This window comes from Corythoichthys intestinalis, chromosome 10 (assembly GCF_030265065.1).
Source record: "Corythoichthys intestinalis isolate RoL2023-P3 chromosome 10, ASM3026506v1, whole genome shotgun sequence".
Classification (NCBI taxonomy): Eukaryota; Metazoa; Chordata; class Actinopteri; order Syngnathiformes; family Syngnathidae; genus Corythoichthys; species Corythoichthys intestinalis.
Window position 1 is genome coordinate 31,959,396 of NC_080404.1, and position 13,943 is coordinate 31,973,338.

The 13,943-nt window shown below is 39.9% G+C and overlaps 1 protein-coding gene across 3 annotated transcripts in view; it reads right to left on the reverse strand.

Moving 5' to 3' along the window:
- adam12b (ADAM metallopeptidase domain 12b) overlaps positions 1-13,943 on the reverse strand; it is a 126,804-nt gene that overhangs the window by 58,547 nt on the left and 54,314 nt on the right. For all 3 annotated transcript variants that reach the window (XM_057848889.1, XM_057848888.1, XM_057848887.1), the window contains 5 exons: positions 13,347-13,412; positions 9,356-9,427; positions 9,051-9,220; positions 8,875-8,959; positions 5,627-5,775 (listed from right to left, as the gene is read on the reverse strand). In XM_057848889.1, the coding sequence (XP_057704872.1) occupies positions 5,627-5,775; positions 8,875-8,959; positions 9,051-9,220; positions 9,356-9,427; positions 13,347-13,412 (542 nt within the window). The remainder of the gene's footprint in view (positions 1-5,626; positions 5,776-8,874; positions 8,960-9,050; positions 9,221-9,355; positions 9,428-13,346; positions 13,413-13,943) is intronic.

A 13,943-nucleotide genomic window follows, 5' to 3' on the forward strand; every position in this document is an offset into this window, starting at 1 on the left:
ATGAATCTGATTTATCGATTGATTTTGTACTTGCTCGAGAGGCTGTTAATGGGCTGGTTCCCAGACTATACTCTCAGTGTTTGAAAAACACAGGGGGAACAGTCTGGCCGTGCCAGGCAAACCTATTTGTGCTGTCAGCCCCTAAATACGAAGTAATAACTCCGCAAAGAAACAAAAGACTCACTCTCCTGGAATAATCTATTGAATTTCCATTGTCTCGCCTGCACTTGGCTGAGTTCTTAACAGTTGCTTTAGATTAGACACACTTCACACCTTCGTGATCATTACCTTCAAGTACTTTTCACTACTCTTCCTATTTTAGAGGTGGGTACATTTCCAGTTTTTTTCTGGACAAACGTTATTAATTTTGTTGCCGTCGTACATATTCTTAACTACTTTTCAGTGTTGTTTTCGTCAACGACAACAACAGCGACAACATTTCGTTAACGGACATTTTTTTTCATGACGATGTCTTGATGACGAGCTGAAATTGTCTTTGATTACTTTAACGTGACGAAAAGATTGCCAATTTATGTCTGAGAGACGAGAACATGAAAATGGGCCATTGTACCCTTCATATGTTCACAATGCGTGACATTTGATAGTTGTTAGTAGTAGATAGTATTATCATTATTAATTTTTTTTGCGCTGTAGTCAGTCAGGCTGCTTCCGAGCCAGCCGTCATTCACGTGACTTGCGCAAGCCCCCACCCTCCCCCAAGACTGCAGATAAGCTGTGATCTAACATCAACATTAATGGCGGATCCATGTTTCATGGTTGCATTTTATCTACAATCCGACCAAGAGCAGCTCCCGCCCGCAACACTTGCGGCCACATACTGTACATGGTGGGGAAAATACCTGTATTACTAATCTGAAACAGCACCTAAAAGTTCGACACACTGATATTTATGCGAAGGTAAGTTGTTAAAAGTCATTCAGAGACATATAGTTTTATTCAGCAAATAGTCCGGTATCATTTTAATATGTATTTTCCACATTTTTGGTGTAAATGGAGCCATGAGTTTAGGCTAATATTTTAGTTTATTTGCACTTCTATCATTAATAAGCCTTTAACGCAAACAATGTGCAGCCTGCTAACATCATGTAATGGGGAGAACATTTGGCCATATTTGATCACGCAGCACGCGCTTTAACCTGTATTTGGACTTTCTACAAGATGGTGTAAAGACGTGTTGCTGTTCCCCATAGGTTTAAAATGACAGCAAATCTTAATTGACCAATATAAGGTTTGAACATATGCAGCATATGTGTACAAACAGTAACGTCTCTCTGTTTATTAAGCACGTCGCTGCGTGCTACATGGGATTATCATAACACTCTGTAACGGAGCCAGATCCCTGAGGTCAAAATGTTGTCTAGTATTGCCACAGTGTCCAAATGCAAGCCAGACTCGTTGGAACAATGTGCCAAAGAAAACGCGTACTGGGCTACCTGCTTCCACTGAGTGGGCCAGGAGTTGGTTATTAGTTTTGTGTTGTTTTACAGTTATCAGGGTTTGGCTTATTTTAATTTACAAACATGTTACAATATATATGCTTCCTTAAGTTCCTTACAAATTGTAATATGACGTGTACCACCCTGCACAGCAGGAATGTTATTTTACTGCATTCATTGTGCAAATTTCAACAAAATAAAGGTAGCGTTGTGAAAATAAGTTGACTTGACTGTCAATGTTCAGTCGAAATTGTTGGAAACCTTCATTTTTTTACTAAAACCTTGTGTATCCGCCAACCAATACTAGTTTAAAATTTTTTGAGTTTTCGTCAACTAAAACTAGCCTGAAACTAGTTTGAATACTCGTTGACTAAAACTAGACTAAAACTAACACATTTTGAAATGACTAAAATATGACTAAGACTAATGAGTATTTTCTTCCAAAAGATCAAGACAAAAATTAAAAGGACTGCCAAAAACAACACACTACGGTATAAAGGAGCACTTTGTTCGGTATGCATCTGCTATGCGTGCTCTTGTGTACATGTGTGTACAGTATGTAATCAAGCAATGACACAATCACGTGCATGTGGAAAGAAAAAAAAAAAGCAGTCGCTTTTGTCACTTTGGTGCGTGCCATAGCTCATAGAGGCGAAACATGTTTCACAACAAGAGTGGAAATATATATATATATATTGAGCGCCTAGAAGGGTGGAAAAGCGCTATATAAGTGTAGCACCATAGCACCATATATGGAAAGAAAGAAAATCAGCTGCCTATGTCACTTTGGTGCTATAGCGCATGGAGGCGAAACATGTTCCACAATAAGAGTGGAAATATACGTATATACGTATATATATACGTATATATACATATATATATATATACACACATATATATATACACATATATATATACACACATATATATACACACACACACACATATATATATATATATATATATATATATATATATATATATATTATTGTGTGTGTGTACAGTGCTGGCCAAAAGTATTGGCACCCCTGAAATTCTGTCACATAATGCTCAATTTCTCCCAGAAAATGATTGCAATTACAAATTGTTTGGTAGTAATATCTTGATTTATTTTGCTAGCAATGAAAAAACACAAAAGACAATGGAAAAAAAAAAATCATTATCAATTTACTCAAAACGGGCTCGACAAAAGTATTGGCACCCTCAGCCTAATACTTGGCAGCAAAACCTTTAGACAAAATAACTGCGAACAATCGCTTCCGGTATCCATCAATGAGTTTCTTACAATCCTCTGCTGGAATTTTAGACCGTTCTTCTTTGGCAAACTGCTCCAGGTCTCTGAGATTTGAAGTATGCCCTCTCAAAACTGCCAGTTTCAGATCTCCCCACAGGTGTTCTATGGGATTCTGGTCTGGACTCAATGCTGGACACTTTAGAAGTATCCAGTACTTTCTCTCAAACCATTTTCTACTAATTTTTGAAGTGTGTTTTGGGTCATTGTCCTGCTGGAAGACCCATGACCTCTGAGGGAGACCCAGCTTTTCTCACAATGGACCCTACATTATGCTGCAAAATTTGTTGGTAGTCTTCAGACTTCATAATGCCATGCACACGGTCAAGCAGTCCAGTGCCATAGGCAGCAAAGCAAACCCAAAACATCAGGGAACCTCCGCAATGTTTGACTGTGGGGAGCGTGTTTTTCTCTTTAAAGGCCTCGTTTTTTTCCCCCTGTGAACTCTGTATTGACGCCTTTTCCCAAAAAGCTCTACTTTTGTCTCACCTGACCAGAGAACATTCTTCCAAAACGTTTTTGGCTTTCTCAGGTAGGTTTGGGCAAACTCCAGCCTGACTTTTTTATGTCTCTGGGTCAAAAGTGGGGTCTTCCTTGGTATCCTACCATAGAGTCCCCTTTCATTCAGACGCCGAAGGATTGTACGTGTTGACACTGTTGTTCCTCCGGACTGCAGGACAGCTTAAATTGTTTGGATGTTAGTGGAGGTTCTTTATCCACCAACCGCACAATCATTCGTTGAAATCTATGGTCAATTTTTCTCTTCTGTCCACATTTAGGGAGGTTAGCCACAGTGGCATGGCCCACTTATTGATGACACTATGCACTGTAGACACAAGAACATTCAGGTCTTTGGAGATGGACTTGTAGCCTTGAGATTGCCCATGGTTCCTCACAAATTTGCTTCTCACGTTCTTAGACAGTTCTTTGGTCTTCTTTTTTTTCTCCATGCTCAATGTGGTACACAAAAGGACACCAGACAGAGGTTGAGTCAACTTTAATCCATTTTAACTGGCTGTAAGTGTGATTTAGTTATTGCCACCAACTGTTAAGTGCCACAGGTAAGTAACAGGTGCTTTTAATTACACAAATTAGAGAAGCATCATGTGATTTTTCAAAGGGTGCCAATACTTTTGTCCGGCCCATTTTTGGAGTTTTGTGTAAAATGATGATGATTTAATTTTTTTCCATTCTCTTTTGTGTTTTTTCATTGCAAGCAAAATGAATGAAGATATTACTACCAAAGTATTTGCAATTGCAATCATTCTTTTGGGAGAAATTGAGCATTATCTGACAGAATTGCAGGGGTGCCTATACTTTTGGCCAGCACTGTATATACACGGTACAGGCCAAAAGTTTGGACACACCTTCTCATTCGTGCGTTTTCTTTATTTCCATGACTATTTACATTGTAAATTCTCACTTAAGTTAATGAAACTATGAATGAACACGTGTGGAATTATGCATTAACCAAAAAAAAAAGGTAAAATAACTAAAAACATGTATAATATTCTAGTATCTTGTAGCCACCATTTGCTCTGATTCCTTTTTACACAGTCTTGTCATTCAATTGATGAGTTTCAAGAGGGAGTCACCTAATATGGTTTTTGCGTTCACAGGTATGCCTTATCAGGGTTAAAGCAACACTTTGTAACTTTTCAAGTTTTAGAACTCGTCAGCACTGATGAGTTCGGTTGGGGTGGGTGTCGACATATCACGAAAGCTGGGCCAATTTTTATTCTGTATATCCTGGTAGCCGCCCTTTCTTTTTCTTCCTCAGACAAAACTTTTTGTCTTTTGTTGCTCTGCCATTTCTGCAGGATTCGCGCGAAATCGCTAGCATCGACTTCAGTCTTTATAATGAATGTGGAAAGGGGGAAGTGACGTATGTTGTAAAGCAGTCAGCACATTTGTCGGTTTTTTTTTTGTGTGTGGCAGGGTTCCTAGCACCCTTCTCAACGTTAATTAGTGCCAGTGAAGACGATACAGACCTCCCTCAAGATATATAAAAGGTCGTCAGTCGACATATTACGAATGTTCTGAAAATATTTTATAAAAGTTGAAATGTAATCTAGTGTTACTTTAATTTGTGGAATTGCTTCATCATTGGGGTTGGGACCTTCATTTGTATCGCATTGAATGAGGAATGTCCAAACTTTTGACTTGTACTGTATATGTTTTAAATGTCCGCAGTGAATAACTGGAATTAATTCATAAAGTTAATTTATTGGCCTAGTCTTTAATATACTACAGACACTAAATGTATTTTTGATTTTGATTTTTCATTGCTAAAAGTTTGAGGAAAAAAAATATGAAAAACAGTTCACCTCCATTGCTAATTGAATGCGAGAGAGGAAAAAGAATAAACGGAATATTTGGGGTCTCGTTTTGGTGGTGTAGTGGAATTCTGTCATCGAGAGCGAGCGCGTTCTAAATCTGTGGTTGTGCTCTGGACCCGCCTTATCAGCTTCGCTGTTTACTAGCACGAGAGTCCATCGCTCGCGGCCGCATTGTTATCTTGACGACCCAGGCGACGTGGGCGGAATACCGAAGCGGCTGCTTCACTCTCAGTCCGCAGTGTGTACGTGTGCTGTGCCCTGCGATAAGAGCAATTACAGTATGTAGTGAACTCACAGCATCAATTACAAATGAAAACGACCTCGTCCAACGCGATGTATCTTGTTAAATGAGATATATTGTGGATTTTATCATGAAATATAGCATCGTTTATAAAGCCGCTTTCCTTTCTAGCAGTTTTAGGGATAGACTGTCTCATTCAAGTGACCTGGCCCTCATTCCGCTACATAATTCCTGGCCAAACAGCAAGTCTGCCTTTTTTAACCATGACGACTTTTGGGATGTCATAATGGCGTCTCACCCAGTGGAAGGCGTCATGATGCAGCCACCGCGGTCCGCCGTCATCCTGCAGCCACAGCCACGCTCTGGTGTGTCGTGATTCATGCCAAAGTTGTGACCCAGCTCGTGAGCCAACGTCACGGCTGCGCCCAGCGGGTTCTCTGAGTGATCCTGTGATAGAGGTGCAAACAAACAAACAAACAAACAAAAAGAGAGCAAGCTAATGAGTGCATTTGTTCCCTCGACTGACGCTGTAGTTTCCTGTTTAGTGTGGGTCCATTGTGATTTATGTTCATATGAGTCTTGTCTTAACAACAAACAAAAGTACTGATAATGGCTCTCAGCATCATAGTTTGTATATTGTGACTAAATATTTCCATCCATTGTATTTGTTGAGCTAAACGAATTGCTACAATGTTTAGAGTTTTACCGAAGTCTGAGTAAGTTTTATGTGTATTTTGCATATCTATTTTGATTGTGAATTTGTGAATGCCAGTTCTCTTTGCATTGCATGCTAACAAAAGGGCCTCATTAATACAGATTGAAGCACTTTTCTTTTTGTGAACATTATTTTTGAGAGACATATTTATTTTTGTTGTATTTTCACTATATGATACTTATGTTTGTTGTGAAGGAGTTGCCGAAGTTTATGCTAATAAACGGCGCGGTACGAGCTATGAATCTGAACGCCTGTGTCCACTCTCCTTTCTTTTTGCCTTACACCCCACTGTTGAGTAAAGGAAAACTACGGCGTCAGTCAAGGGACAAAATGCACTCATTGCCTTGATCCTTAATTAATTTAACACTCCCCATTGAAACCTTGTTGTGGCGTATTTAAATCCCTATCTTACATAATTAAAGAGTGAGATGTTTTGTTTTTTTTCTAAAGAATGACACGTGGAATTCCGGTAGCGTGGCCATGTGACGTCACCACCCTGCGATGTCAACATCAATGGCGACCTACTAGTTAAATAATTTTACAAATGTTACTGAAACGAAAACATTAAGAGGGGTTTTAATATCAAATTATTATAACTCATACTAAGATTATCTTTTAAGAACTACATGTCCTTCTATCCATGGTTCCCTTTCCAGCCTTTGTGTGGGGCGAGGTGGGGGGTGCAGCACATCACATGAGTGACACGACCAAACACTGCTATATGCGTTCCAACTACACATACAGTAAGAAAATATCACACAGTGCGAATTTATGACGGAAACTGGAGAATTTTCATCTCGTTCTCGTCTCATCAGACGACAACCGGCATCCATCTCGTTGTGTTTTAGTCTCCCAAGCAGGGGTCGCGTTAACCGAATATTTTCCGTCGTTGACCGGTTTTTTAAAACGGTGACGGAAAAACCTGAAGTCCGTCCGTCATTTTGACAGGTTGCAATTCACACCCCAGACCACAGGGTGGCAAGTGAGCATATTAATTAGCTATTGTCTCTCTTAATGCATGACGTCGTTGGCTATTCAGTCAGAATATTGTAGCGTCACCGGGGTCTGGCGGCGGCACCGTGATTGACACATCAACGCGAGGTTCTTATTGGTGCACCCGGTGTGCCAGCGCGTCATCCAATTGGTGGACTAGATTGCCGCCTGTGTATAGACCCCAATCACATGACGTCACAACTTCGCCCCCCTGACTGGAGCCGCCATATTGCCCGTCAGCTCGTCGTGCTTACACATTACCGCTACGTACATGCCTCCTATTACGGCGTGTTTTTCTGCTCGTTAACATTAATAATCAAAATGGTGAAGGCGTGTGTGGCGGTTGGTTGCAGTAACAGAGAAGATAGACGTAGAGACTTGTAGTTCTACCGTATTCTGAGAGACCCGAAGAGGAGAGCGAGATGAACTGCTGTAATTCGACAAGAAATCTGGGCACCAAACGATCACCACAGACGATGTAGTAGTCATTTTATATCTGGTAAGATGCATTTAATATATATTTAGAAGATTTTGGGCTGACAACCACAATTAAGATCATTGTGTGACGTTGGTGATTGGGGTCTACTGGACTGTCTCAGGAAATTAGAATACACAATATTCTAATTTTTTGAGACAGTCCTGTGTATATATACAGGACTGTCTCAGGAAATTAGAATACACAATATTCTAATTTCCTGAGACAGTCAGGAAATTAGAATATTGTGTATTCTAATTTCCTGAGACAGTCCTGTATATATACACAGGACTGTCTCAAAAAATTAGAATATTGTGTATTCTAATTTTCTGAGACAGTCCAGTATATAGTTGCCTCTTTTTCTTTGGGGGTGGAGTTGTTGTTTTGTTGGTGTTGTTGGCGGTAAGCAGAGTAAAAAGAGGGAGAAAAATACGACTTCCGTGTCTAATTTTTGGCCGCCAAGCAAGCGTTACAATATTAATTAAAAATGAATGAAAACTAAATACTATTGAATATGTCATCATTATCATTTTAAAAATTTAAGTGACTGGTAAAAATAGATTATGACCGGATTTTTATGACCCTGTCAGTCAAAATGACAGACAACGAAAATGTCTAGCGCAACCTCTGCTCCCAAGACACGTTTTCGTTGACGAAAATATTTTTCGTAATTGTTGACGAAAACAACACTGCTCATAGTGTATCATAAAAAAACTCATTCACTCTACGTTTTTGTGTTGGGGCAAAACCGCTTCTCACATAAAATTAGTATTTTACTGACAACTTGTGCCAGTCTTCCAAGTCAAAATGGATTGGATCTATCAGTGTCAACGGTAATAAGTTAACGTACAATAATATAAAAATCTTTTTCCTTTCTCGTGACTGCCCACTGGGTAGCCTTTTAATCTTCACACCCACCATCTGCCCTGATGAAAGAAACGGGGACGGCAAACATCTGGAGAAGGCTGTGTCCCAAGAAAATGTATCTATTAACGGGAGGGCAAGTCCATCTGGGCCGGTGCCTAATGGCACTGAGCAGATAACCGCTTTACGATCTGGCACGACTGCCTTGCTGGCAGCTCATTTTTACAGGATACACATAGTGTTCGAAACTAGCGTTGGCACAGACCATTTATCATAAAAATGTAAATGCGTTTTTTGGTGTGTGTAAAAACACCTCACCGCAAACAGAACAACCGTGCAACCGGCAAGGTCGTTCCAATCGGTGGCACGGATGTTTTACGAAATATCATCATTTCATACATTGTTGTGTCAGGTTGTGCACGAATGCCCTTGTGGCAAAGAGTCAACACCTCTGGATGAATGCGATATGACACAGAGGCTGTAAGGTATCAGTGCTCACCATGACAATGCCTCCAGACTGCTCTGCTGTGCACATGCTCATTATGGGAGCCATGCCAATGGTAGTGCCCTGGAAGTACACCCCACTGCAAAAGGCCGCGAGAATTAAATCATTATTTAAAAAAAAAAAAAAAAAAAGGGGGGGGGGGGGGGGGAGCTGCTGGATATAGTGTTCACCTTATGAGCTGAGCATTGTCGTGAGCTTTCTGCGGAAGCAGCTTGACTTTGCGCCAATCCAAGAACTCATGGAGGGTGGCGAACGGATCCTGCGTGACGGGACATTTGTCGTGGTCGCTCCACACCTCCAGACCCACCAAAGCCACACGGATGTTTAGCGCTCGGTAGAACTGAACAGAAGCAGCAAATTAAAATCAGATATTTGAAAGAGAGAGTGGGGATGTGGAATCATTCTATAGTTGCTGTGGGTATAGTATGTATGTTATTATGATATCTGCAAATATTTCTGTCTGTTGAAGTTGTACCTTGTCCACATAATTGGCAATTTCTGCAAGTCTTTGCTTCACCTTCTCCACGTCACTTCCTTGTTTTTGAAACTAGACAAAGAAATAACAATACACATAAGTGCTACAGAGAACATGAAACTAAATTACCCAATATAAATATATATATATTTAAATAAAAACAATTATATCGCGTAGAATAGGTGAATTAATCAAATTAAAGCCTAAATTCAGAATTTTTGACATTGGTCTTAATCTCCAAGTTAGCCGGGTTTAAATTAGTCAGTGGAGTTGATTTCAACAAATTCCGTGCAGTTTGTTAGATTTTTATTCATTTCAGGGCTCCGGAGTGGCTAAGCTAGTGCGAGTCAAATGGTCCCTTCCTAGCATGCCAAAAAAAAAAAAAAAAAAAAAAAAAAAAAAAAAAAAAAACGATACTAAGAGATCTAACACAGATAAATTCAAAATGCAGATCGTTGTTCAAAATACCCATGCAGCCAAAACAATGTCACGTCAAACTGTCATAATTCATTTATTTCTGCGGGACAATTTTCTTTTAGATGCGTAACAGGACCACAACTGAGAGGAGTGCTTCGGCCACTCGTGCTCATGCTGCATTCGAGGAAGGTGGGAAGTCGGACTTATCGCAATTGGACGGTACCAGTTGAGACCTCAAAGCGTTTCAAGCATTTTTTATTTTGGCCATCAAAAGACATGTTGACCTCAAGCAAACATGGCTTCTCGTAAGCGATCAAATAGTGGAGGAAAAAAAACAGCCAAGGTAAATAGACCACACTGTAAACTCCCTTTTTAAGTTTTACTATCGACGGTCTGCTTTTAGACGGGCAGCACATTTTGTCGAGTGACGTCTGATTGAAGCAATTTGTGAAGTCAGGGTACTTTTTTTTTTTTTCCTGATTTCGCGACTAGGGCCCCCCAGTTCGAGTGGTGTTCCAATGATATTTATCCTGGTGGGAGGTTGGAAAATTCTGAATCCCACCTTCCTCAAATGCAGCATCAGTCTACAGTCTTGACTGAAGAACGGCAACATAGTGAAACGTGCATTTAGAGGCTGTGGAAACAGAAGAAATGGGCAAAAATTCCCTATGGAGAACAAGGAACAATACAAACTGTGGATACTGGACCGGTGGAAAAAACTATAACTCCGCTCTGCAGCCTGTTCCCTACAGAGCTACTAGATTACAAATGTTGCTGTTCATACTGCAGTGGTAAGTTTTCATAACTTTATCCTGAAAACATAGCCAACACTACTGATTGCATGAGTCATCAGTGATTTTAATGCGTGCATATGTTGTTTTTAATTGGCATGCTAGGACGGGCTCATTGACTTGCGCTAGCTTAGACACCCTGAAGCCCTGAAACTAATAGCTAACTTCACGGAATCTGTTGAAATCAACTCCACCGACAAATTTAACCCCAGCTAACTTGAAGATTAAGCCCAATGTCAGAAATTCTGAACTTCCCCTTTGTTAAAAAGTATACTTTAACATTAAATTTATTTTTAGTACTTACTTTGTTACCAAGTTATTTTTATTAACTAAGTAAAAGTAATGTCTTTTGAGCTTTAAGAAATAAGATGCTGTATTTCTTTTGATTGTGATTAGATAATCAATAATTGCTTTAAAATGTTATGAAATGAAATCATGTTTTATTTTTCGTATTCCTTTTTAAAATAAACAACTAAAAAAGCTTAACAAATTAAAATATAAACAAAATCAAACAAATTTAATATTGAACATAATAATGTTTCAATTTTTCTCTTATAAATACCAACAATTACACAAATACAAAAGCCAACACATTAATCAGTTTTGGAGTGGCTGTATATACAGTGCCTTGCAAAAGTATTCGGCCCCCTTGAACCTTGCAACCTTTCGCCACATTTCAGGCTTCAAACGTAAAGATATGAAATTTAATTTTTTGTCAAGAATCAACAAGTGGGACACAATCGTGAAGTGGAACAAAATTTATTGGATAATTTAAACTTTTTTAACAAATAAAATATTATTCGGCCCCCTTGCGTTAATACTTTGTAGCGCCACCTTTTGCTCCAATTACAGCTGCAAGTCGCTTGGGGTATGTTTCTATCAGTTTTGCACATCGAGAGACTGACATTCTTGCCCATTCTTCCTTGCAAAACAGCTCGAGCTCAGTGAGGTTGGATGGAGAGTGTTTGTGAACAGCAGTCTTCAGCTCTTTCCACAGATTCTCGATTGGATTCAGGTCTGGACTTTGACTTGGCCATTCTAACACCTGGATACGTTTATTTTTTAACCATTCCATTGTAGATTTGGCTTTATGTTTTGGATCATTGTCCTGTTGGAAGATAAATCTCCGTCCCAGTCTCAGGTCTTGTGCAGATACCAACAGGTTTTCTTCCAGAATGTTCCTGTATTTGGCTGCATCCATCTTCCCGTCAATTTTAACCATCTTCCCTGTCCCTGCTGAAGAAAAGCAGGCCCAAACCATGATGCTGCCACCACCATGTTTGACAGTGGGGATGGTGTGTTCAGGGTGATGAGCTGTGTTGCTTTTACGCCAAACATATCGTTTTGCATTGTGGCCAAAAAGTTCCATTTTGGTTTCATCTGACCAGAGAACCTTCTTCCACATGTTTGGTGTGTCTCCCAGGTGGCTTGTGGCAAACTTTAAACGAGACTTTTTATGGATATCTTTGAGAAATGGCTTTCTTCTTGCCACTCTTCCATAAAGGCCAGATTTGTGCAGTGTACGACTGATTGTTGTCCTATGGACAGACTCTCCCACCTCAGCTGTAGATCTCTGCAGTTCATCCAGAGTGATCATGGGCCTCTTGGCTGCATCTCTGATCAGTTTTCTCCTTGTTAGAGAAGAAAGTTTGGAAGGACGGCCGGGTCTTGGTAGATTTGCAGTGGTCTGATGCTCCTTCCATTTCAATATGATGGCTTGCACAGTGCTCCTTGAGATGTTTAAAGCTTGGGAAATCTTTTTGTATCCAAATCTGCCTTTAAACTTCTCCACAACAGTATCTCGGACCTGCCTGGTGTGTTCCTTGGTTTTCATAATGCTCTCTGCACTTTAAACAGAACCCTGAGACTATCACAGAGCAGGTGCATTTATACAGAGACTTGATTACACACAGGTGGATTCTATTTATCATCATCGGTCATTTAGGACAACATTGGATCATTCAGAGATCCTCACTGAACTTCTGGAGTGAGTTTGCTGCACTGAAAGTAAAGGGGCCGAATAATATTGGACGCCCCACTTTTCAGTTTTTTATTTGTTAAAAAAGTTTAAATTATCCAATAAATGTTGTTCCACTTCACGATTGTGTCCCACTTGTTGTTGATTCTTGACAAAAAAATTAAATTTCATATCTTTATGTTTGAAGCCTGAAATGTGGCGAAAGGTTGCAAGATTCAAGGGGGCCGAATACTTTTGCAAGGCACTGTAACTAGCTTTCCCAAGGTCACTTGGGGTAAGCTTTAGCTCAATCATGACGCTAATAAGGGCAAGTGCAACAGAAAGTCCTGCATAATAATAAACATATATAAAATTGGGCTCCGTTTAATTCATATACAATGGAGACGAAAAGTCAATAAACATCGGTCCCTCCTTTCCATTCTTCTGGGAAGTTGAATTGAATGTGTGGGAAACTTTGTCCATTCACCCAGAAGAGCATTTGCGAGGTCAGATGTGGCTATCTCTCTTCTCGTTTGTCCTCATGGTTGACGGGCTTGAGGTCAGGGCTTGAGTCCTTTGGGCTGGCTGACATCAGCAAAAGCAGGAGGAAACCCAGCGTAGATCTTTTTCCTGTTTGCTTGTCTGCTCCCTCCGCTGGGGAGTCATTTCCTGTCAAGCCGCTGGCACCGAAAGCACACAGCTTGTTGCACACTGACCTATATCTGCCGTTCCACTCTTAATATAACAAACCCCCACTTCACATCCCCTCTTTTCCCACTCTCCTCATTGTAGTGTTGATAAACGGAAGCCAGGCGTGTGGCTTTACCTCTCGGTTGTCTGCAACGATGATCAGCTCCACATATTTGGTGGTCTTTTGCGCATCCCTTTTGTGCTGAATTAAAAGGAAAAAATATACAGGTTAGAAATCAGCATCACGTCTCATTTAACTCATTGGCTTTCACTGACGACAGCCAAAAAGTTTCAGGACTGCATGTATGTAGGTATATTTGATCATACGTAGACCCAGTAACAGTTGAAATAAGAATTACCGTTATAATAATTTCATTCATTCATCTTACGTTCCGCTTATCCTCACAAGGGTCGCGGGGGTGCTGGAGCCTATCCAAGATAACTATGGGCAGTAGATGGTGTACACCCTAAATAGGTTGCCATCTAATCACAGGAGTTTAAAAAATCATGCACATACTCCTACCTATGGAATTTAAAGTGGTGACCATGAAAATTTTAATGTTCAAAATAAAGATTGTATTTTCTGACACACATGCCAAGTTCTTAAAATACCAATATTAAAAATATAGAGGTAACAGACAGTAAATATGTATTACTATGATTATCATAAAATACGAATGCCTAGATGTTTACAAATCTTACAATAATAATCATCAAGTATATGTACTTTTAC